Source organism: Myotis daubentonii, chromosome X, assembly GCF_963259705.1.
Source record: "Myotis daubentonii chromosome X, mMyoDau2.1, whole genome shotgun sequence".
In the NCBI taxonomy this organism is placed as follows: domain Eukaryota; kingdom Metazoa; phylum Chordata; class Mammalia; order Chiroptera; family Vespertilionidae; genus Myotis; species Myotis daubentonii.
In genome coordinates this window covers 21,174,010-21,200,532 of record NC_081861.1, presented here as the reverse complement: position 1 = coordinate 21,200,532, position 26,523 = coordinate 21,174,010, and the positions used below count along the sequence as shown (strand labels likewise).

Genomic DNA, 26,523 nt, shown 5'->3' with positions numbered 1-26,523 from the left:
AGATTTCTTGAGGGTCTCACTAAATTTATCAGCGGTTTCCATAAAATTCTTGAAAAACCTTATAAACGTGGTTTTGGTATGTGCATATATTATCATATACATGTCTATTTTCTATCTATCTATCTATCTATCTATCTATCTATCTATCTATCATCTTCTTATCTAATTAATGAAAGACTACCTTTAGTTAGTGTGGGTAATTCACTGTGATAATTACTATTCAAATCTTAATCTATTTTTTTTCTGTTAATATCATATGGTTTTTACAGATTAGTTCTTATCAACTTGTGTGGTCAGGTGATTATTAACAGACCAAAGACATACTGCTTCAACTTCATCTTTCATATTGTCCTGACATTACTCCATGGCTGGTAGCACCTGTGGTCTGAGGTGCAGCCTCAGGAAGCAGGAGCCAAACTTTATACTTTTAGTTTTTGAATGTCTGAGTATTTGACATCTAATTTTCTTGTTTTAGCCTTTATTCTGTAGTTGTTAGACATTTTAGTTTTACATATGTGACAAACCACTCTATACATTGTTATTCATTTTCCTTTAAACTCTCAATTATCTGTTAAGTACATTTATACAATAGGGAAACATATTTTATGTTTACTCAGGTAATTGCAATTGTATTATATCATGTAGTTACAATTTCTATATAGATGCCCTTTTTTTCCTTTTGTAGATCCACATTTCTATCTGGTACCATTTTTTTCCTGCTTGGAGGAATTCCTTTAACATTAGTCATAATGCATATCTGTTAGTGATGAATTATTTCAGGTTTTCTAATTCTAAAAATGTCTTTAGTTTACCTTTGTTTTTGAAATATATTTTAACTAGGTATAGAAATCTAGGTACACAGTTATTTATTTATTTATTTTTTAGTGCTTTAAATATATTGTTTCACTTGTTCTGGCTTTTTGTTGTTGTTGTTGTTCTTGTAAAATCCACAAAACACAAAATTGACCATTTTAACAATTTCAAAGTTTGCAATGCAGTGGCATTTAATGTGAAATCATCACCAGTATCTAGTTTCACAACTTCTTTATGATTCCAAACAGAAACCCCAAAGCCATTTAGCAATCACTTTCCATTCTGTCTTTCCCCCAGCTCATGACAACCACTAATATGCTTTCTGTCTTCATGGATTTTCTTATTCTGGATACTTCATATAAATGGAATCGTATAATATTTGATATTTTGTGTTTGGATTATCTTTATTTTCAAAAAAAAACTATTATCCTTATCTTTGTAGTTAAAAAGTATTTACCTTTTCTACTCTGTCTATTTTTATGAATTTTTCTTTAGCACTAGTTTTAAGCAATTTGATTATAATGTACCGTGGCATAATTTTCTTCTTTTTTCAGCTTTATTGAGTTATAATTTACAAGTAAAATTGTAAGATGTTTATTGTGTTTAACATGATGACTTGATATATGTATATGTTATGAAAGGATTTCCCCCTCATAGTTTTCCCGTTTTGGATATTTCTTTAGCTTCTTAGATCTATGAAATTATGGATTTTATCAAATTTGATAATTTTTAATTTACTTCAAGTATTTTTTTCTATCCCCCCTAGTTTTCTCTTCTGGGATCTTGCCTCAGAGCTTAATAGTGCTTTATTCATTAGTTTCTTTGTTTCTGTTGGATTCATTATCAAAAATTATCTATTACTATATATTCAATTTCACTAATCATTATGTCTACCTTAATCCAAACCAGTGTATTCTTTCAACTGTCATTTTAATTTTCAGCTCTCAGTGTTCATTTGAGATATTTTTATATCTTCCATATTTATATTTAACTTGTTTAAATTTTCTTCTTATTTATTGAAAATATGGGATTAGCTATAATAACTTTTTAATGTCCTTTACCTACTAACTCTATCAATTGTGTCAATTCTAGGCCAGTTTGGATCAATTGTCTTTTCTCCTCATTATGGATCTTACTCCTGTGCTTCTTTGCATGCCCTGAATTTCATTAGGATAATAGACAATGTGAGTTTTACCTTATTGAGTGCTGGGTATTTTTATATTTCTATAAATATTATTGAGCTTTGTTCAGGGATACAGTTATGTTACTTGGAAATATCATGGTCCTTTGGGTTGTATAGTTTCTTAGGGTTGCCATAACAAAGTACTGTAAACTGGGTGGCTTAAGACAACAGAAATGTATTGTCTTACAGTTCTGAAGGATAAAAGTTTAAAATCAAAGTGTCAGCAGGATGGATTCCTTCTGAGGGCTCTGAGAGTGAATGTGTTCCATGTCTCTCTTTTTAGCTGATGACCGGTACTTGGCTTTAGATGTATCACTACAATTCCTGCCTCCATCTTCACATGGTGTTTTCCCTTTGTGTCTCTGTCTTCTTCTCTTAGAAGGAGACCAGTCAGTATGACCTCATCATGACTCAATTAATTACATCTGCAGATACTCTATTTTCAAATAAGGTCACATATTTAAACACTAGAGGCCGGTGCACGAATTCATGCACCAGTGGGGTCCCTTGGCCTGGCCCGCAGGATCAGGTCAAAACTGGCTCTCCAGCATCCTCCAAGGGGTCCTAGATTGCGAGAGGGCGCAGGCCAGGCCAAGGGACCCCACTGGTGTATGATTGAGGCCAGGGAGGTTGGCCAGCTGGGGAGAGACCATGGGAGGGCTCCAGGACATGTCCGGCCCATCTCTTTCAGTCCTGATCAGCTGGACCCCAATAGCAAGCTAACCTACCAGTCGGAGCGTCTGCCCCCTGGTGGTCAGTGCACCTCATAGTGAGCGGTTGAGCACCTTACCATATCATTACCATATTACACTTTAATTGGTTGAACTGACGACTGGACAACCGGACACTTAGCATATTAGGCTTTTATTATATAGGATATCCTTTTGGTGGACACATTCAACCTACAATACAGGTCTTGTTTTTAAGCTTTGTTAGAAAAGGTCAGAGCGATGTTTATTCTATGGGTAATGATTCCTCATACCTAAGGCAAAACCCTTTGAGTATTCTAATCAATACTTAATGAATTGTTAGTTTTCCAATCTGATGGGAACAGGAACTATTTCTAGCCCTGTGTGAGCTCTGGTTTTCTCTCTGTACCACTCTTTACATTCTGATATTCTGTCCTACAAATTCTGGCCCCCATGAGCTCCCTGCTCTATCTTATGACTACCAGGCACCCCCTCTGTGCACTATGTCCTACAATCTCTCTCCAGTCATTCAGTTGCAGCAGCTGTCAGACTCATTTATTTACAACTCTGAAATCATTGTCTTTCATTGCCCAATATCCAATAAATTGAAAATTATTGTTTCATCTATTTTGTTATTTATTGCTATTCCAGATAAGAGTAAAATTTGGTCCCTGTTATTCTGTCTTGGGTAGGGACATAAGTGGTATAATATAAATTTAATATCTAAAATATCTTATATGATACTTATCCTGACAATTCAGACTTATTCAAAGTAAAACCAATATTGAAAGACTGTCTGACACATACATATGTTCCTATAGACAATACTTACAAACAATGGGGGAATGTACAACATATAACAAGCATATTTGCCTTCTGCTAATGGATTTATAGGTGGTATCTTTATTTTCTTATCTACTCGAGGCCTGGTGCATGAATTTGTACACCAGTGGGCTCCCTCGGCCTGGCCTGCAGGATTGGGCCAAAACCGGCTCTCCAATATCCCCTGAGGGGTCTCGGATTGCTGGAGGGTGCAGGCCAGGCCAGGGACCCCACCAGTGCACGAAAGGGGCCAGGGAGGGATGCAGGAGTTTAGCCAGCTGGGGTGGGACCATGGGAGGGCTCCAGGGTGTGTCTGGCCCATCTCGCTCAGTCCCGATTGGCTGGACACCATCAGTAAGCTAACCTACTGGTCAGAGTAGTCAGTGCATGTCATTGCGACTGGTCAACCAGTTGACTGTCTGCTCCCTGGTGGTCAGTGCACCTCATAGTGAGCGGTTGAGCGGCCTTAGCATATCATTAGCATATTATGCTTTGATTGGTTGAAGGAACGACCAGACGACCGAACACTTAGCATATTAGGCTTTTATTATATAGGATGGTTACAATATTTTCAACACTCATGAACACATAAAATTATCTACATGATTATGAAATATAAATATTTTAAAATGTGATTTATACTATCAAAAATAAGCACACATTCTTTTTTATCTTTATTGTTGAGATTATTACAGATGTCCCTATTTCCGCCCCCCAATAGCTCCCCTCCACCCAGTTCCCACCCTGCCCCAGGCCCTCACCACTCTATTGTATGTGTCTATAGGTAATGCATACATGCATATAAGATTTTGTCTAATCTCTTACTGCCCCCCACACCTCCCTTCCCTCTGAGAATCGTCAGTCTGTTCCATTTCCATGCCACTGATTCTATTCCATTCACCAGTTTATTCTGTTCATCATATTTTTTATTTGTTTGATTTTTAGATTCAATTGTTGATAGATATATATATTTGTTGCCACTTTGTCTTTTGTCCATGGTATTTTAATTATGATGTGTCTTGGTGTGGTCCTCTTTGCCTTCCTCTTTTTGGGGGTTCTCTGTGCTTCGTGGACTTATAAGTTTATTTCTTTCACCAGGTAGGGGAAGTTTTCTGTCATTATTTCTTCAAATAGGTTTTCAATATCTTGCTCTCTCTCTTGTTCTGGCACCCCCATAATGCAAATGTTGGTACGTTTGAAGTTGTCCCAGAGGCTCCTTACACTATCTTCGTATTTTTGAATTCTCTTTTCTTTTTGCTCTTCTGATTGGGTGTTTTTGTTTCCTCATATTTCAAATCATTGATTTCATTCTCAGGATCCTCTAATCTACTATTGAACCCCTGTATATTATTCTTTTTTAAAAAATTTATTTATTGATTAAGGTATTATGTGTGTGTCCTTATCTCCCTATTACCCCCCCCAACTCCCTCACTCATGAACTCACCCCCTGTTGTCTGTGTCCACTGGTTACTTATATGCATGCATTCAAGTTCTTTGGTTGATCTCTCCCCGTTACCCCACCCTCCCCTACCTTCCCTCTTAGGTTAAATGGTTTGATCAATGCTTCTCTGTCTCTGGATCTATTTTTGTTCTACAGTTTATGTTGTTCATTGTATTCCACAAATGAATGAATTCATGTGATATTTATCTTTCTCTGACTGGCTTATTTCACTTAGCATAATGCTCTCCAGTTCCATCCATGCTGTTGCAAATGGTAAGAATTCCTGCTTTTTTTTTTTTTTTTTTTTAACACAGAATAGTATTCCATTGTGTAGATGTACCAAAGTTTTTAATCCACTCATCTGCTGATGGGCACTTAGGCTGTTTCCAAATCTTAGCTATGCTGAATTGTGCTGCTATGAACAGAGGGATGCATATATCCTTTCTGACTGGTGTTTCTAGATTCTTGGGGTATATTCCTAGAAGTGGGATCACTGGGTCAAATGGGAGTTCCATTTTTAGTTTTTTGAGGAGACTCCATACTGTTCTCCATAGTGGCTGCACCAGTGGCTGCATTCCCACCAGCAGTGCATGAGAGTTCCTTTTTCTCCGCATCCTTGCCAGCACTTGTTGTTTGTTGATTATAGCCATTCTGACAGGTGTAAGATGGTACTGCATTGTCATTTTGATTTGCTTCTCTCGGATAATAAGTGACTTTGGGCATGTTTTCATATGTCTCTTGGCCATTCTTCTATCTTCTTTCGAAAAGTATCTATTTATGTCTGTTGCCCATTTTTTGATTGGGTTGTTTATCTTCCTTTTGTTAAGTTGTAAATGTTGGAGATTAAACGGTTATTGATGATAACATTGGCAAATATGTCCTCCCATGCAGTGGGCTTTCTTGTTGTTTTGTTGATGGTTCCTTTTGCTGTGCAAAAGCTGTTTATTTTGATGTAGTCCCATTTGTTTATTTTCTCTTTAGTTTCCATTGGCCTAGGAGCGGTATCAGTGAAGAAACTGCTTTGGCATATGTCTGAGATTTTGCTGCCTGTGGATTCCTCTAGTATTTTTATGGTTTCCTGTCTTATGTTTCAGTCCTTTATCCATTTTGAGTTTATTTTTGTGTATGGTGTAAGTTGTTGGTCTAGTAGTTTCATTTTTTGCATGTATCAGTCCAATTTTCCCAACACCATTTATTGAAGAGGCTTTCTTGACTCCATTGTATGTTCATGCCTCCTTTGTCGAATATTAATTGAGCATAGTGGTTTGGGTCAATTTCTGGGTTCTCTATTCTATTCCATTGATCTATATGTCTGTTCTTGTGCCAGTAGTAGGCTGTTTTGAGATCAGTGGCTTTTTAATACAGCTTGATATCTGGTATTGAGATCCCACTTACTTTATTCAACTTACTTTATTCTTCTTTCCTCTTCTTTCTTGGGATTGCTGCAGCTATTCAGGGTCTTTTTTTTTATTCCAGATGAATTTTTGGAGTGTTCATTCTAGGTCTGTGAAATATGCCATTGTTATTTTGATGGGGAGTACACTGAATATATAGATTGCTTTGGGTATTATGGACATTTTGATGATGTTGATTCTACCAGTCCATGAGCACTGTATGTTCTTCAATCTGTTTATGTCTTCCTCTATCTCTTTTTTCAGTGTCCTGTAGTTTTCCACATATAGGTCTTTTACCTCCTTAGTTAAGTTTATTCCTAGGTATCTTAATTTTTTTTGGCGTGATTGTAAATGGGATTGCTTTTTAAGTCTCTCTTTCTGTATGTTCACTATTGGTGTATAGAAATGCCATAGATTTCTTGGCATTAATTTTGTATCCTGCTACATTGCTGAATTCATTTATTAAATCTAACAATTTTTTCATGGATCTTTAGGATTTTCTATGTATAGTATCATGTCATCTGCAAATAAGGACAGTTTTACTTCTTTTAAAAGTTGGATACCTTTTATTTCTTCTTCTTGTCTGATAGCAATGGCTAATACTTCTAGTACTATTTTGAACAGGAGTGGTGAGAATGGCCACCCCTGTTTTGTTCCTGTTCATAGGGGAAATGGTTTTAGTTTTTGCCCATTGAGTATGATGTTGGCTGTGGGTTTGTCATGTATGGCTTTTATTATGTTGAGGTATGATTCTTCTATTTCCACCTTATTGAGAGTTTTTATCAAGAAAGGTTGTTGGATTTTGTCAAATGCTTTTTCTGCATCAAATGATATGACATGTGATTTTTATCTCAATTTGTTTATGTGATGTATCACATTTATTGATTTGCAGATGTTGTACCATCCTTGCATCCCCGGGATAAATCCTACTTGGTCATGGTGTATGATCTTTCTGATATACTGCTGGATCCAATTTGCTAGAATTTTGTTGAGGATTTTGGCATCTATGTTCAGAGGGATATTGGCCTATAATTCTCTTTCATTGTGTGTCTTTATCTGGTTTTGGTATTAGGATGATGCTGGCTTCATAGAATAAGCTTGGAAGTGTTCCTTCCTCTTGAATTTTTTGGAATAGTCTGAAGAGGATGGGTTTTAGTTCTTCCTTGAATTTTTGGTAAAACTCCCCTGTGAAGACATCTAGCCCCGGGCTTTTGTTTGTTGGAAGCTTCTTGATGACTGCTTCAATTTCTTCCATAGTTATTGGCCTATTGAGATTTTTAGAATATTTCTAGTTGAGTTTTGGAAGGTTGTATTTTTCTAGGAATATGTCCATTTCCTCCAGGTCGTCTAGTTTGTTGGAATAGAGTTGTTCGTAGTATTTTTTTTAACAATCCTTTGTATTTCTGTGGGGTCTGTTGTTATTTCGTCTCTTTCATTTCTGATTTTGTTTATTTGGGTCCTCGCTCTATGCTTCTTAGTGAGCCTGGCTAGAGGTTCATCAATCTTGTTTATCCTTTCAAAGAACCAGCTCTTGGTTTCATTGATCTTTTGTATTGTTTTTTTGGTCTCTATGTCATTTATTTCTGCTCTGATCTTTATTATCTCCTTTCTTCTGCTCACTCTGGGCTTTTCTTGTTGCCCTCTTTCTAATTCTTTGAGTTGTAGAGTTAGATGATTTACTATCATTTTTTTTCTGTTTTTCTGAGGTAGGCCTGTAGAGCTATGAACTTCCCTCGCAGGAGTGCTTTCATAGTGTCCGATAAATTTTGGATTGTTGTGTTTTTATTGCCATTAGTTTCCAGGATGTGTTTAATTTCTTCTTTGATGTTTTTGGTAACCCAATCATTGTTTAATAGCATGCTATTAAGCTTCCAAGTGTTTGAATTTTTTGGATTTTTTTGGATTGTTTTTATTATAGTTTATTTCTAATATTATGCCATTGTGGTCTGAAAAGATACTTGATATGATTTCAGTCTTCTTGAATTTAGGGAGACTTTGCTTGTGACCCAATATGTGGTCTATTTTTGAAAATGTCCCATGTGCACTTGAGAAGAACATATACTCCATGGCTTTGAGGTGAAATGTTCTGAATATATCAATTAAGTCCATCTGATCTAATGAGTCATTTAGTATTGCTATTTATTTGCTGATTTTTTGTCTAGGGGATTTATTCAGTGATGTCAATGGGGTATCAAAATCCTCTACTATGATTGTATTGTTATCGATCTCTCCCTTGATATCTTCCAGGATTTTTTTTTTTTTAATGTATTTGAGTGCTCCTGCATTGGGTGCATATATGTTTATCAGGGTTATATCCTCTTGTATCGATCCCTTTAGTAGGTGGTTCTTACTGCCCATAGGGACTTCTTTTCCCAGCCCTGGGACCCTGGGCTGGGTATCTGGTGTGGGGGTGGGACCCCTTGCTCCTGCAGGTGGCCTCTGAATAGGCAACCTCTCTCATGATTAAAAAATGACACATGTGGGTGCTGGACCAGCCTGCTCCATGCTTCCGTACCTCTTACCAGTCTCAGTGTGCTTTCTTCATTACTTCTCTAGTTGTAGGACTTTCATTCAGCCAGCTTTCCAGCCATTCTGGATGATGGTTGTTTTGTATTTTAGTTGTAATTTTGATGTGGTAGTGAGAGGCAGTGAGTACAGGCATTTGCCTATGCCACCATCTTGGTTCTCTCCACACAGTCTACACAGCTTTTTTTCAAAATTGATCATTCTCTTGCTGGATTCTCCAACCTCTGGCATACTTACCTCTTGTGTAACTATACAAGAATTTGAAATCCAATTTGTGGGTGATGTGTTGTCCTCCAAATTCCCTCACACTTCCAAGTACAATGATACACAGGTTACTGTCTATCCTGTTTTATAAGCCTTATCTCCAGAAAAGGTATTAACTTATATTTTATAAAGCAAAATTTGTTAATATGTAAACCATATTCTCCATGACATGATCAGATTAAATTTTATCACAACATTTGTAGGATTATAATAATCATGTAATTATTGAGTATTATTTATATGTATTCTGTCAGTGCTTATAAGAAACAAATAATGTTATTTAAAATATATATTCTTTAGTCATAATTGCTATTAATACAAGTTGTGCCTGAGAATGTATTTTTATTTAAACACTCCTTGATTTTCATAAGATTTACAAAAGAACAATCACCATTTTCCTTCATAGAGTACCACTCAGCACATAGTTACTTAAGTTAACACATGATTACTTTCCAGAAAGTAAATTTAATATAAAAAGAACTGTGATTCATCATTTTGTTAATATTTCTCTACAGTGGAAGTTATTTGCTTGATTGTTAGCTATATTTCATATGCTTATTTTCTGCATTTATTTTTCTTCATTTTTACAATTTCACTCACACATTGTCCTAACAAAGTTATTGATGTTTTCTCTCACATTAATATATTATGTTTGTGCCTCAGAAATGTTTTCACCACTGTGTTATTTGCTGTTTATTTTTTTCGTTTTCATTTTAAAAGAACCATATATCCTTTTTCCTCCTGTGAGCATTTCTCTTTCTTTACATTTTGGCCTATGGCATTCTTCATGAAGCTCATCAATTCCTGAGTTTTACCAAATTATTTTGATTCAACGGTGTTTATATATTCAATTGTAAAATATATAGATATTATTTATTTCTTTTCAATGAGATTATCTTGTAATAATTTTATTTTTATATTTTTAATACTAGTGACCTAGTGCACGAATTTCATGCACATTAAAAGGGGATTAATTAGAGGAAATATTTCAATATTGCCATTGCCCTTTCTCTATAATAGAAGTGTCAGAGATGAAAGAAAATTAGTAAAATGTATATGAAAATCTTCCTCCTGCCAGAGTCTGGGGCGCACCGCGGGACCCAGAGTCAAGTCCCCACCACCCAGGGCACCTCAAAATTGTGCAAGACCGAGACCCAGCCAGCCCCAACCCCATTGTTGAGATCCAGACCCAGCTGGCCCCACCCTTGTCAAGCCCCGCCAGGCGGGGGGTGCAGCCTCAGGTCCCCTGGCCCAGTGCTGTGTAGGAGGAGCAGCCTCAGGTTCCCCATTAAGCCCCACCAGGTGGGAGGTGCAGCTTCAGTTTCCTGTCAGGTGCCTTCAGGTGGGGGGCTCAGCCTCAGGTCCCCCAGCACACTCTCAGGACCCCAGGCCCGGCGCTGAGGCAGGGGGCATTGCCTGAGGTCCTCGGCCCGGCGCTAGGGTGAGCGGCTCGGCTTGAGGTCCCCCAGCCTGGTACCGTGGAGGGGGGGGCACCTTGAGGTCCCCTGTCAAGCCCCACTGGGCAGGGTGCTCACCTTGAGATCCCTGTGAAGTCCTGCCAGGTGGGTGGCGCAGCCTCAGGTCCCCCTTCAAGCCCTGCTGAGTGGGGGACACAGCCTGAGGCTGGGGGAGCAGCCTAAGGTCCCCCAGCCCAGCACCAGGGCAGGGGCACACCCTGAGATCCCCCATCAAGCCCCGCCATGTGGGAGGCGCAGCCTGAGGTCCCCTGTCAAACCCCGTTGGGCGGGGGATGTGGCCTCAGATCCCCTGTCAAGCCCTGCCTGGCCTGGTGCCAGGGTGGAGGGTGTGGCCTGAGGTTCCCTGTCAAGCCCCAACAGGTGGGGGGCGCAGCCTCAGGTCCCCTGCCCGGGCTCAGTGCCAAGTAGCCTCAGGTCCCTGTTGATTGCTTGTTAAGGCTCGTTATGGGAACTCAGCCTCCGCTGTGGATGCAGCCATCTTGTGTTATGGAAACCCCGCCTCTGCTGTAGGCACAGCCATCTTGTGTTACAGATACCCTGCCTCTGCTGTGGACACCACCATCTTTGTGATGGAGTGATGGTCAATTTGCATATTCCTACTTTATTAGCTAATATATGGATTCATATCCTCTAAAACAGTAGCATGATAAAGTATGTAACTTGTTGAGACTAGCTTTTCTACTCTGCAAAATGCCTTTGAGAGCCATTCAAGTTGTGTGTATCAGTAATTCATTCCTTTTTATTACTGAGTATTATTCCATTGTTTGGATGCATCATAGTTTATCCATTCATCTATAGCAGTTGTTCTCAACCTGTGGGTCGCGACCCCTTTGGGGGTCGAACAACCCTTTCACACGGGTCACCTAAGACCATCGGAAAACACATATATAATTACATATTGTTTTTGTGATTAATCACTATTATTTAATTATGTTCAATTTGTAACAATGAAATTGGGGGTCACCACAACATGAGGAACTGTATTAAAGTGTTGCGGCATTAGGAAGGTTGAGAACCACTGATCTATAGAATGATATTTGAGTAAGTAGATCTTTTTGGAGGACTAATAAGGTAGTTGTTTGGAGGTAGTTTATGACTATGGCAAAAAATTCAGAAATCTCCTGGAGAAAACAAAAATCAGTTCAGGGCTACAGTGAAGCTATAAATATTTCACAACATCATGCTATGTCTGAAAAAAATCTTCTTGGATTTCCAGCAGCCAGCCTCCCCTCATATGTAACTTACTATCCTATCTAATAAAGATGGAATATGCAAATTGACTGTCTCATCACCACAAAGATGGCAGCACCCATAGCCACAAGATGGCAGCGCCCAATCCCCTCAGCCCCGCCAGAGATTACTATTGCAAGTGGACCGAGAAGGTTTTCAGCAAGTGTGAGAAGCAAGTGTGAGAAGCAAGACTTGGTGGGATCGAGGGAGAGCTGGTGGGATCAGGGCTGCTGCCACCCAGGGAGGCCCTCAGAGTTTGGTTCTGAAACTGCAGGGACCCGCTGGGGAGGAAGCGCCACTGCCGCCTGCCCAGCGCCAGGTCCCTGGTTAAGGAATCAGGTCCAAGTCGCAGCCACGGGGCCTGGGAGGGCTGTCTCATCCTGGACCATCATGGTTGAGCTCTGGCGGGGGTGGCGAGCGCCTCCGGGATCACTGTCTGCCCCTGGAATCACTGTCTGCCCCTGGGCCACCTGCAGACACTGGTGGAGCAGGCGCAGGTTGAACATTTTAGTGAAAATGAGACACCTGCACCCGTGCTGCTGTACCCGGGGCCCCGACAAGGAGAGGGCAGTGGGATCTGGGGCGCAGCATTGGGACCCTGTTAGGAGGCACTGGGGCTCAGGAGGGGCTAGGAGCGGAGGGCCCCGGTCGCTGGGCTTACAGCAGGATGGACCCGAGGTGCTCGCTGTTACCTGCCCAGCGCTGGGCCACAGGCCCTCACTCCAGAACTCAGCCATAGGAGGTGCCGGCCTGGGATGTTTTTCCTGTTATCTGGCTGGAAGTACAGGAGGCAGTTGATTGTTATTTAATTTCTCCAAACTCTGAGCTATTTTCTTTCCAAATACATCAGGGGCCAGGAAATATTCAAAGAACTGGGGAACCATTCCCGAATCAGGAAGGGAAGTTACAGGGTGTATACTATTGCTACGAATACAATTTTCCTACTACTTACAACATATACAATGTAATGTATTAGATGCCTTCCTATTGCATGAAGCATGTATTCTCATAGAGTAATACTGGTATATATGTTACAGTTATGGCAGTATGTCATATCCTGTCTATACTAATAAAAGGGTAATATGCTAATTAGACTTGGGGGGGTAGTTGGGGGTGATCAGGCCAGCGGGGGGGGGGCGTAGTTGGGGGCAAGCAGGCTAGCAAGGGGGAGCAGTGGGGGCGAGAAGGCCAGTGGGGGGAGCAGTTAGGAGCCAGCAGTCCCGGATTGTGAGAGGGATGTCTGACTGTGGGTCCCCGATTGGAGAAGGTGGCCGGGCTGAGGGACACCCCCCCCCCCGTGCATGAATTTCGTGCACCGGGCCACTAAGGTATAAATGTTCAGACATTTTGTAAGTGACTGAGGCATTCAAAACAGCAAGAGAAACTGAAAGCCAATACTCTATAAATACGCCCAAATAAGGAAGAGGGTGGTTTAAACCCCTCATTTTTACATGTGTGAACCTGCCTGTGGTAATGCTAATGAGCACCAAAAATAAAAGCAATTTATACTAAAGTAAAGTGGATTAATTAGAGGAAATATTTCAATATTGCTATTTGTAAACAATCATGATTTTTCTTTCACCTCTTGTGGAAAAGAGTCCAAAGTCAGGATTCTCATCTTCAGATCTGTGAGCACATTTGTTTTTATTACATTTTCAATTTTTGAACATGACCATCACTTGGTAGGGAATATGAAAATCCTGGGATGACACTTAAGGATCCTCTCCTCCTATTTGTAGATCATCATCATCATCATCATCATCATCAAACTTGTAATTCAGGCAAGTGTCTGTCTAAATTGCAAATTATTTCCCCATTAAGGATAGCCTAGGCATAAAAAATAAAGAATGCTTTAGAGTAGACGTACATTAAATTACGTTAAGGAATATTTAATCTTGCTCCAACATTTACCTACCATGAAGTAAGTGCTATGGTGGGCACTAAATATATAAAGTCACAACTCATAACATTAAAAGACTCACAGTATAATAGAAGAGACAGATATATAAATTAACTAGAGGCCCCGTGCATGAAATTCATGCACTAGGGGTGTGTGTGTGTGGGGGGGGGGGGGGTCCCTCAGCCCGGCCTGTGCCCTCTTGCAGTTTGGGACACCTTGCTCCTTATTGCCTGCCTGCTTGCTGCTCCTTAGTGCTGCTGTGAAGGCTCCCACCACTGCCACTGCACTTGCCAGCTGTGAGCCTGGCTTCTGGCTGAGTGGCGCTCCCCCTGTGGGAGCACACTGACCACCAGGGGGCAGCTCCTACATTGAGCGTCAGCCCCCAAATGGTCAGTTCATAGCGACCAGTCATTCTACCATTTGGTCAATTTGCATATAAGGTTTTTATTATATAGGATAGGATATTGAATGTGACCTGTAAATGAAAAATAAAATTTATACAAGAACCAAATAAAATTTTAGATCTGAAAATTTATAAATATATTTTAATTCTCACCTGAGGATGTTTTTAAAATTGATTTTAGAAACATTTTTAGAAACATCCATGTGACAGAGAAATACCAGTAGGCTGCCTCTGCACCTGCTGACCCACCAGGATCTAACCTAAACCTAAGTATGTGCCCTAACCTAGAATCTAGTAGGAAATCCTTTGGTGTACAGGTTGAGACTCCAACCAATTGAGCCACCTGGCCAGGGCAGATCTGAAAAAAAATTTTTAAATGTACCTCCAGGCCCTGGTCGGTGTGGATCAGTAGTTAGAGTGTCCTCCCATGCACCAAAGGGTCATGGATTTGATTCCAGGTGAGGGCACATACACAGGTTTTGGGTTCCATCCCTGTCAGATTGCTTGGGTAACTGATCGATCTTTCTCTTTCTCTTTCCCTCTCCCTTCCTCTCTTTCTAGAATCAATGAAAAAAAAACATATCCGTAGAGGAGGACTTAAAAATAAAAAAAAATGCTGGTTTGGTTCAGTGGCTAGTGCTTCTGCAGGTGGACTGAAGGGTACCGGGTTGGATTCCAATCAAGGGCATGTACCTGGGTCGCTGGCTCAATCCGGGGCCCTCGTCAGGGATTCAGCAAGAGGCAACCAATTGATGTCTCTCACATTAGTTTCTGTATATCTCCCTCCCTTCCACTCTGTAAAAAAAAATCATTTCAAAAATGTCCTCAGTGAGGATTAACCAAAACAAACAAACAAGCACCCATTCCCAGTGTGATTATTGAAGGAGCATATGAAGTATTTATTGAATGAATGGGAAGGGACTGGGCTTCAGTTTCTAACTGTTTTAGCAACTCTGCAAGTCAGAAGGTTTATTTTTTATTTTAATTTTTATTGATTGATTATTTTAGAGAGAGGAAGGGAGCGAGAGAAACACCAGGGTGTTGTTCCACTTATTATGCTCTCTTTGGTTGCTTCTTGTCTGTGCCCTGACCAGGGATCCAACCCGCAACCTTACTGTATCAGGAGGAGGTTCTAACCCACTCTGCTGCACGCTGCCTGTCAGGGCCCCTCAACAAAACCCCTCTGGCTTCCCTGGCCCCTGCTGTGGGTTAGAGCTCCTCTGCCACAGCAAAGGTTTGGGTTCCAGTCTGTCAGGGCACCTACTTAGGTTTTGGGTTTGATCCCAAATCTGGGCTGACTGCTACTCAGGAAGTGACCGAGGACCCGAGGACCATTTTGGTCCGTATGCTCTAGTCATTCGGTGGGGAGCTGGGGTTCCATTGCCGACATGGCTGACTCTGATCCCCGCTACCTCCAGTCCTCCAATCGAGGACAACTTCAACTATGGCAGCTGTGTGGTCTCCGCCAGCATACACATCTGCAGCTCGCCAGGCCTGGCTGCTGCACAATCACCCCAGGAGGTGGATTTCCGGGTTCCCAGGGAAAGCGCCCTCCCTGCTGGACTCCCAGGGAGAGTGGGGTCCCGCAGGGAAAGCATTTCGCTCCGCCTCCCTTCAGGGCTCCCAGGGCAGAGCGGAGTGCCCATCCTGTGCAGGGCTTGGAGGGGAGAGCTGCCCCAGGGAGGTCTCCTAGCTGGGAACTGAGAAAACAAAACTGGAGCCCTTCCTCCTTGAACCCTGTCATCTTCAGTGTAGAGAGGGACAGATGAAAGCTTCAGCAGCCTTACTGGGGCATCTTTAAATGAAGATGTTATTTTTTTGTGTGTGAAAATAAGTTTATTGTGTAATCAATATTGTGTAATCATTGTGATTACACAATAACCTGCAGTGTGTTATCTGCTGGGATACTTGTGCTTTAGGGCATGTGAATGCATTTTATTTTATTTGACACAGCCTCAGGTCCCCCAGTCTCATGTGGCATGCAGCCACGCCCACCCATTCCTGCCAGTTGTTATCTGTGAGGGCATCCCGGATAATTTGCATATTCCTCTGTTATTATACTAGAGGCCCGATGCACGAAATTTGTGCAAGGGGCTTGACCCTCGCAGCCCCGGCTGTGGCCGGAAGGTCATCCAGAAGGATGTCTGGAAGGTCGTTCGGCTGTCCGGTCTAATTAGCATACTATACTTTTATTATTATTATAGATAGGATTATTATAATACACCAAGAGAGTTGTTACAAACTGACAAAAATGTAAAGTGTTATGTTAACACAGAAGAGATGATGCTTGGAGGACTGAGTCATAGAAGAAATGATGTTGTTGCAAAATCATGATAAATGGTTATAAGTTGGCCATGGAAGAGACAAAGAATAATAAATTTGTAAAAGGCAAATAGGTCTGGAATAAAATAATATACTTAGGAAATATAACATGCAGTTTTATCTCATGGGTTGCATAAGATACATAAGGGGAAGGAGGTATAAAATACTGTTTTTGAAAAGCAAGAAGAAAGTCAGTGTGGGTAGAGAATAGGAGGAGAGAGACACAAGATAAGATGGAGGCTTTCTCTACGGTTCTCTTATCCTCCTGGGACCTCATGAAAATCCCCCTTAACAATCTAACCATGGTAATGTAGACTTTCTCTAGCATGCACCTCCAAACTTTTTCAGCATTTGCTTATTACCCAGTTCCAAAGTCAATTCCTCATTTTTTTCAGTATTTGTTATAGCAGCAACCTCATTTACAGTACCACTTTTCTGTCTTAGTCCACCTAGATTGCTAGAACAAAATACCATAGACTGGATGACTTATAAACAACAGAAATTTATTTCTCAGAGTTCTGGAGGCTGGGGTTGGTACCAGCCTGGTTGGGTGAAGGCCCTCTCCTGAGTCACAGACTTTTCATATCCTCATGTGGCTAAAAGGGGCAAGAGAGCTCTTTTGGGTCTTATTTATATGGGCATTAATCTCATTCATGAGGGCTTTGTTCTCATTACCTAATCACCTCCCAAAGGCCCCACCTCCTAATAGGAGTAAATAAATGAGGGCATGAAAACAGTGATAGGACTTGGTAATGTGGTGGAGTCAATAGATTGGAGATTACAAGTTGATTGAAAAATTGTTGGAGTGGGGGTCCAGAAGGAAGGATTATAGGTTGAAATCAAGATTTCAGAAGTGGTGCCATTGTTGGTAATGCTAAATTTGAGTATGGAGGAAGAAGTATGTATGTAGTTATTGACATCACTAAACATTATGACTGAAACAGAAATGGAAGTGATGTTAGGGAACCATAGCCAAGGCCTTTAATGGATGAAAAAGAGCCACTGTAGGTCAGTAATTGGCAGCAACTAAGAGGGGTAGCATGTGATTTTGATTGATGACATGAGCTTTAAAGGAGCTTCAGATTTTGAAGAAAAGAATAGATGATTTTGAAGTAGCAATGAGGAATAAGGCTGTCCTTGGCTCTTGGAATCAAGATTGTGAGATAAAAATATCCACCTTTGACAGTTGCATGTCCTCATGTGACTGGCAGGTCTCAGTTAAGCTGAGAAGGTGGAGAGTGGTTCTGGGAAGAGGTTGAAGATATAGGAGAATAGATTGAATGGGAGACAAGTCCACAACAGTTTAAAAGGCATACTGGTGGGTAGGGAATTCAGTCAAATTAAGTAATATAGAGATCAGTATAGGGAGGAAAGTCTAGATGAGTGAGGTAAAGAGTGATGTGAAACATTATAAAACCAGTCAATATAAGCTCTAATGGGCAGGTGGGCAATGTGTTTAAGTTATAGACCCAAATACCATAATTATTTCAATTATTTGGTGGTTGTGTGTATGAATGGCAAGGAGTTAGGGGTTTTGGAGAGTTTTGAAAGTCTTGCAGGTAAGTAGGCAGTTCTGCATCTTATCATATTGTATTCAGAGCGAGTGGAACAGATTTCCTTTGTGGTCATGAGTATTTTGAAATAGTGGTGTCTAATTTAGTGCCACTAAACTATGCATATTCTGTAACTACTGACCACTTTGAATGTGTTTCCTACTGAGAACTTTTGATCCACCATAAGTCAAAGAGATATCAGGTAAATATTCTACCTATAGGCACTGACTCCATTCTTTAAGAAATAGACCCAGAACCTGCTCAGGTAGAGTTATCAATGGTGATTCATAAGTATATTGCAAAGACACATTAAGTGTTGCTATGGGATTACAAGGAAGTTGCTTCTTACCCTCCACCACTTCATGGGTGGATGACAGCTGTCATACCACTCTATAGTGGGAAGATTCCTACTTTATTTTCTATGGTGCCAACTACCCACATTATTCTCCTATCTACTTGTCTTGCCATCCTACTCTTAGCCTCACATTCCTTCTCTAGTACTAAGAAGGACTTCTTTTTTGGGCTGTGATAGAGATACTTTCATTTAACTCTGCCAGGTTTCCTAAGGGCAGGATTGCATCTGATTCTCCTGGCTCCTCGACAACCATTTGCTGATAGTGATAACTCCTTTTATCTTGACAGCTCTATTTCTCCACTACAACATTTACTTAAGTGCACTTCTTATTGAAATAGGTATGAATAAAAAGAAAGGTGCTCAAATCATAGGCATGTAATTCAATATTTTTTTATAAATGTAAATACATCTATTTATGCATCATTTATATTAACCACCCTCCAGACCCTGTTCATGGTCCTTCCTTGTCACTACATACATTCCTACCAAAAGTAACTACTATCCTGAATTTTATACCACTCTCAGTGTTTAAGCTACTGTTAATTTTACTTGCTCTAATATTGAATGCAATATGTCTTTTCTTTGGTTGGAAGATTATGTTAACTATTTGGAATGCCCAAATTGTTCATTAGGATGTCACCTTCATTGTCAGTATAATGGACTTGCTGTGTGACTTTGGACTTCTTGAAGCAGTTAGTCTGTGAATAAGCTTCTTGAAGCTTATATTTCAGCTCAGTTATATATGGACAAGACTGGCTTCTTCTCCAAACTCACTATATAATGGGAGTCATATATTAATGGGCAACTAATAATGATCTTGCTAGAATATAATAAGTTGAGGAGTAAAACTGGCGATGACATTCTGGTGATATTCATAGCAAATGTGAATCAGGAAGGCCACATGTTGGCTGTACTGCTCTTTTTGCTTCATTCCTCATCTTCTCATTGGGCTTAATGATATTTAATTATTCCCACCTAATTTGGAGTCTCCTCATGAAAAGTAAGGCTACACTGTAGACTTCCTAATCTTGGATGTTTGAAGCACTTCATCCAGCAATCCAAAGTTAATATTATTTCTTAATTTGAAAGGATACAGTTATGGAATCTATAAAAATAAGATGAAATTTTCCTACAACACTTGGGAAACAAGAGAGACATTTTATTCTTTGGTGGGATATGTTTATGCATGTTTATGAAAATGGTGTTTTATTAATCTGAAAGAATATATGCACCCCTATGTCCATTGTAGCATTATTTACAATAGCCAATAGGCTGGTCCGAGTGCAGTGGTGCCTTACAACTAATTGATCACAGCCAGTTACAATAGCCAATATATGGAAGCAACACAAGTGCCCATCAATAGATAAGTAGATTAAAAAGCAGTGGTACATGTAGAAAATTGAGTGGTACTCAGCCATAAAAAAGAATGAAATCTTGCCATTTGCAATAGCATGGATGGACCTAGAAGGTATGTTAAGTGACATAAATCAATCAGAGAAAGACAAATACCCTATGATTTCACTTTTATGTGGAATCTAAAGAACAATATAAATGAATAAACAGAACAGAAAGAGATTCACAGTTGCCATGGGGGGGGGGTTGGGGTGAAGCATCCATCTTATATAAAAACTGCTGTTTGAAATGTTAACCCTGCTATTTCTGGCTTCTGTAAATGCTTGCTGGCTTAAATAATAAGGAAAATAAGACTACTCCCATTTCAGAGAGGCCATTAAACCTTCTCCAGACGAAGTTATCAGTGCTGGCGTCAGGCCAAGCCTTTGGTTGAGGTCTCAAAGCCCCAGCACATAGGGTCCTTTAAGAACTTGCAAAAGGAACTGGAAAAACCCCATATTCGGGAGACAAAGAAGGTGGAATGGTATAAATACAGGAAACTTCCTGTGTGATTTCGTCTCAGAATTTGAGAGACATTTTCCTCTGGGCCTGCGCGTAATAATAATAAATGTAACTCCATCTCTCTAAGTGTTTCTTGGTTCTTCTCAGGTTTTTCTGTAACAGGGGGACAGGGTGAGAAAGGTAAAGGGAGTACAAATGGGTAGTTATAAAATAGTCACAGGGATGTAATGTACAGCATAGTGAATATAGTCAATAATATTCTAATACCTATGTATGGTACCAGGTGGGTACTGGAAATATCAGGGGGAATATTTGTAAAGTATATGATTGTGTATCCACTATGCTGTACACCTGAAACTATTACAAGATAACATTGTATGTAAACTGTAACTGAAAAATAAAATAATAAAATAATATTGTGTTTTATTACAAGAATTATAACAAAACTACTCCAGGTATACAGGAGATACAAAAAATAAATATAATAGGAATCATACAAAATTAGAATACAAAGATGGCATCAGAAGTTGAAAAAATCATAACAATTTTATATGGTCATAGATGGTTATTAGACTTATTGTGGTGATCACATTGTAAGGTATATAAATGTTAAGTCACTATATTTCACAGCTGAAACTAATATAATATTGTATGTCAACTATACTTTAATAAATATGTTTTTATTGATTTCAGAGAGGAAGGGAGGGGGAGAGATAGAGACATTAGTGATGAGAGATAATCATTGATCAGCTGACTCCTGCATGTCCCACAGTGGGGATGGAGCCTGCAACCCGGTCATGTGCCCTGATTGCGAATCAAACCGTGACCTCCTGGGTTATAGGTCGACACTCAACCACTGAGCCATGCCGGCCAGGTTACAATATGAACTCTTACCTGAATTTTCAGGCGCTTGACTGGGGAACTCTGACTAATACAACATGTGTGTAATTATTTAAATATAAATAATGGTAAATGCTATGAATAATATGTAAGTCAGTCTAATCAGGAACCTGATTTAGATCAGTAGGCAAATAAGTCACTTTTTAAAAAACCTGCAAGATGCATAGAAGTTTTGCAGGCAAAGGAGGCAGATTTATGTAAGCAGCGGAAACACAAAATATACACACCCTGCAATTAAAGAGATTGGTTCATTTATGGTTGAATGTGTTGAATGAGCAGGTGAGTGGTGTGAAATGAGGCTGCAGAGGCAAGTAGGCACCAGTTATGCAAAACCTTGTAATTCCTTAATATGACATTCTCCTGAAGACTGTTCTAAGCTGTCTAATCTTCGGAAAATAACTTAATCTTCCTGACCCTCTATTTTCTGATTTGTGACATGGGGGTGATAGAACCTTACCTATGTAAGAAGTCAGTGAGATTAAGTATATAATGTACCTAACCCAGTGTCTGACAGAATAAGTGCTCAAGCTATGGATACTGTTATTCTTTCCCCAGTTAAATGCAACTCAGTATCCTTGTTCCCCATGTGGTCTTTCTTGTCAAGGCTGGTATGTCCTGATCTTTTTCTTCTCTGAAATCCACTTGTAACAAGAGTCTTTTTGAGTTCTACTCTTATTGTTTCAAATTTTATGTTATCCCCTCCAACTTATTTCTAAGATATACTACAATATCACTTGTGTCTACCAATTGTCTGTAGGCTCTGCTCCATCATTATAATGTGGTTAAATGGTTGGTAAATTGTGTTTCTGGTTGCTTTTCTCATTGTGAATGTTCCTTTTACAGTATTGCTCAGCCTCTTTTGTCACAGGCACACCTTTGCAAGAAGGTCACCTGGGGTTAGAAGCACAGTTAGAAACCCAGGAGGTGAGTAAAACCTAATTGACTCACTGTGGAGACAGAAGCCAGAACTTTCACCTTGAACACAAGGAAACATTTAGTGTTTTTCATAGTTTTGTAGCTTTCACCACAAGATACCATTCAGACTTCTTTTCTTTTTTTTTCTTTTTCTTACTTTTCCCAGAAGATCTGATAAAGCTATGCATATATTTACATTTCATTTCTCTATACTGTCATTTATTGAGTTGTTTTGTATGAATACCAAAGAGGAGGAGGAGGGGCCAATGATTCAGATGTATTATAAACATTTAATTTGTTAACATAAGCACATTTTTAAGAAGTCAACTTTCTGTCTTAGTGGAGACTGGGAAAGAATTCCCCTTTCAGCCTCCTTGTCATTTGCTCATTCCCATGTTACCATATTTCTGAGTGATCAACCAAGGAAATCTTGAAGTTTTACTGGCTCTTGTTCTTGGTAGGGTTAGGAGATACATTTCCATATACCTGATAATTTCTGCAACTACTAGGATAATTGTCTTTTTTGTTAATCACCATATTTCTAAACTTTAAAGGCATATCAAAAAGCCTTGAAATAATAATTTATCCCTTTTTCTATTTGCATATACCAAATAGTTCATCATAAGTCAAACATGGAATATGGAACCTGGAAAATCACACAATAGCAAAATTGAAGTTGAAGAATTAGATGCATTTAAATTACTGAAAGAAATGATATGATTAGCAGTTGTTATCAGTAAAGTTGGAGTTTTACTTAATATGGCATATGGTCAATAAAGTCAAGGATCTCCTTTCCTTAGAGGCATTATTATTATTATTATTTGCATTGGTTTCTACCTCAAGCAATTCTGAGTCCTCAGAGAAGAAACATTAGGGGCTACACATCACCTCATAAGCCAACTAGTTTGTGTTTGTTGTATTGGCTGAAATTATGCTAGATTTTCACTTGATCTTAGCCAAAAGGCCGAGAAGCGATTATGCTAGATTTTCAAGCTAGAATTTCAATCAACATTATTGGGTGATTGTTCTTGTGAGAAAGGGTTATAAAGGATTTGGACTATTTGGAAGGAGGGCAAAAATTAGTTAAATGGAGAGTAATGACTGGTTAGAGGAACATGAAAAATTCTGTTTCAAGCATTTACATTCTGGGTAGAATATTAAAATGCGATGGATTCCACCTTTAGCAAATGAGGATTAACAAAACAAAAAAAAGGGGGACATGAAAGCTAGACCTTCTCAGTGAGAAGAGAGATGGAAGAACCTTACAGAGCTCCCATAGTTGTGTTTCTAGACTAGGAATCAACACACCTGAATTTGATCCCCAGATCCACCCACTTACTAGATTGTCTGATTAGGCAGGTTTTTTTTTACTCTTCTTGGTTGAGTTTTGGGGGCTTGTATTTTTCTAGAAATATGTCCATTTCATCTAGGTTGTCATTTTGTTGCAATAGAGTTGTCCATAGAATTTTTTCATAATCATTTGTATTTCAGTGGGATCAGTTGTTATTTCACCTCTTTCATTTTTTATTTTGTTTAGTAGGGTCCTCTCTCTTTGCTTCTTCATGAGCCTGGCTAGAGGTGCATCAATCTTGTTTATCCTTTCAAAGAACCAGCTCCTGGTTTTGTTATCTTTTGTATTGTGTTTGTTTTTTTTTTGTCTCTATGTCATTTATCTCCACCCTGATCTTTATTATTTCCTTCCTTCTGCTTACACTGGGCTTCTCTTTTTGCTCTCTTTCTAACTTTTTGAATTGTAGGGTTATATAATTTATTACCACTGTTTCTTGTTTTTTTGAGGTAGACTTGTAGAGCTCTGAACTTCCCTCTCAAGACTGCTTTCACTGTGTCCCATAGATTTTGGATTGTTTTGTTTTCATTGTTGTTTGTTGCCATGATGCTTTTTATTTCTTCTTTGATTTCTCTGGTAACCCAGTTATTGTTTAATAGCATGCTATTTAGCCTCCAGGTGTTTGATTTTTGTGATTGTTTTTATTGTAGTTGATTCCTAGTTTTATGCCATTGTGGTCTGAGAAGATGCTTGATATGATTTCTATCTTCTTGAATTTGAAGATACTTTGCCTGTGACCCAATATATGGTATATTTTTGAAAATGACCCATGTGCACTTGAGAAAAATGTATATGCTGTGGCTTTGGGGTGAAATGTTCTGAAGATGTCAATGTGTTCCATCTGATCTAGTGAGTCATTTAGGATTGACATTTCTTTGCTGATTTTTTGTTTAGAGGATTTGTGAAATGTTGATAGAGGGTATTAAAGTCCCCTACTATGTCTGTATTGCTGTCAATCTCTCCCTTAACATCCTCCAGAAGTTTTTTTATGTACTTGGGTGCTCCTGTATTGGGTGCATATATGTTTACCAAAGTTATTTCTTCCTGTTGGATTGCTCCCTTTAGTATTATGAAGTGGCCTTCCTATCTCTTGTTATGTCCTTCACTTTGAGATCTAATTTGTCAGATATAAGTATTGCCACCCCAGCTTTTTTTAAATTTACATTCACCTGAACAACCTTTTTTTCATCCCTTCACCATCAGGCTGTGTGAGTCTTTTTTTCGGAGGTGGGTTTCCTGTAGACAACAGACATATGGGTCATGTTCTCTTATGCAATCAACTACCCTATGTCTTTTGATTGGGGCATTTAATCCATTTACATTTAAAAATTTTATTGATAGGTACTTGTTTGTCACCATTGTTATTGTTTATGCCTGTGTTCCTTCTTCACTTCCTATTTCTTCTTTTTGCAGCAGACCCTTTAGCATTTCTTGCATTGCTGGTTTGGTTGTAATACACTCCTCTAGTCACTTTTTTGTCTGTGAAGTTCCTGATTTCACCCTCAATTATGATGGATAGCCTTGTTGGGTACAGTATTCGTGGATTCAGACCCTTCCTTGGCATGACTTTGTATATTTTGTTCCATTCCCTTTTGTTTGGCCTGATGTGTTTCTGTTGAGAAATAAGTTGCTAATCTGATGGGGGATCCTTTGTAGGTAACTTTCTGTCACTCTGGCCGCTTTTAAGATTCTTACTTTGTTGATGTTGTTTGACAATTTAATTGTAATGTGCCTTGGCATCGGTCTTTTGGGGTTCATTTTGTTTGGGACTCTGTGAGCTTCTTTGATTTGTGTGAGTTTTTGCTTCCCCATATCACAAAAGTTTTCTGTCATTATTTCTTCAAACAGCTTTTCTATTCCTTGCTTAGTTTCCCCTCCTTCTGGGACCCCTATTATGTGGATATTGTTTTGTTTCATGTTGTTCCAAAGTTCCCTCAGGGTCTCCTCCTGTTTTTTTTTTTAATATATTTTATTGATATTTTACAGAGAGGAAGGGACAGGGATAGAGAGTCAGAAACATGGATGAGAGAGAAACATAGATCAGCTGCCTCCTGCACATCCCCTCCTGGGGATATGCCATCAACCAAGGTCCATACTCTTGACCAGAATCGAACCTGGGACCCTTGAGTTCGCAGGCTGATGCTCTATCCACTGAGCAAAAAACGGTTAGGGCTCTCTTCCTGTTTTTTAAATTTTTTTCCAGATGCTGCTCTGCTTGTGTATTTTTTTCCTACCTTGTCTTCTAGATCAATGCTGAAGTCCTCTGCTTCTTCTAGTCTACTGTTGATGCTTTCTTTTGAGTTCTTGATAGCAGCGATGTCTTTCTTCATTTCTTCTTGGTTCTTCTTCATTTCATCTTGGTTCTTACACATATTGTTGAACTTGTCCTCCATTCTTTTCAGTGACCTTATGACCATTTGTCTGAATTCTTTCTCTGACATATTGTTTGCCTTCATTTCATTTACTTCCTTTTCTAGTGATGCCTCCTTTTCTTTCATATGCAGGCTGCTACTTTTTCTCCCCATGATCTCTCTTCTCCATGTATCTGCTTATGTAGTTCTCTCTCTCCTGTGTTGATTTAAAGGCACAAAATACAACACAATGAGGCCCAATGCACAAGGCACTGAACACAAATGTATTCATGATACTAGTAACTCCAAATAAAGATGACCATCAGAGAAAAGAGAATTAGTGGATAAGAAAAGGAAAAAAAATGCAAAAATTACATTGAGAAAAGGAAAAAAAAGTAAGAGAGAAATGAAAGAGAATAAAAAAGAGGGGTGTGGAACTATTTCTATGGGGAGAAAATGCCAATAGAACAACTGATCCCAAAAAATGCAAACAACAAACACCCAGGGATGAATGCAAACTACAAACAACAACTGACAACAAGTGCGGAGAGGAAAAACAGAAGCAAAAATAAAACAAACAAAAAAAAAGAGATACAGTCTCACAAACAAGCCAACCCCCCACCCCCCACAAAAAACCTAATCAACAATCAAGCAAACAAAAACAATAGGATAGAGAGAAAGCAAGGCAAAAAAGAACCCATAGAACAAAACAAAACAAAGAAATCATAACAAGAACAACAAACAAACAAACAAAAAGGGGGAGAGAGGGGGAAAAAATTTGG

At 39.3% G+C, this 26,523-nt stretch overlaps 1 protein-coding gene across 1 annotated transcript in view; it reads right to left on the bottom strand.

Moving 5' to 3' along the window:
* LOC132223420 (melanoma-associated antigen 10-like) overlaps positions 1-25,720 on the bottom strand; it is a 38,784-nt gene extending 13,064 nt beyond the window's left edge. Inside the window, exon 1 of the mRNA XM_059678631.1 lies at positions 25,625-25,720. Coding sequence (XP_059534614.1) covers positions 25,625-25,720 — 96 coding nt within the window. The remainder of the gene's footprint in view (positions 1-25,624) is intronic.
* Between the last annotated feature and the right edge of the window lie 803 nt (positions 25,721-26,523).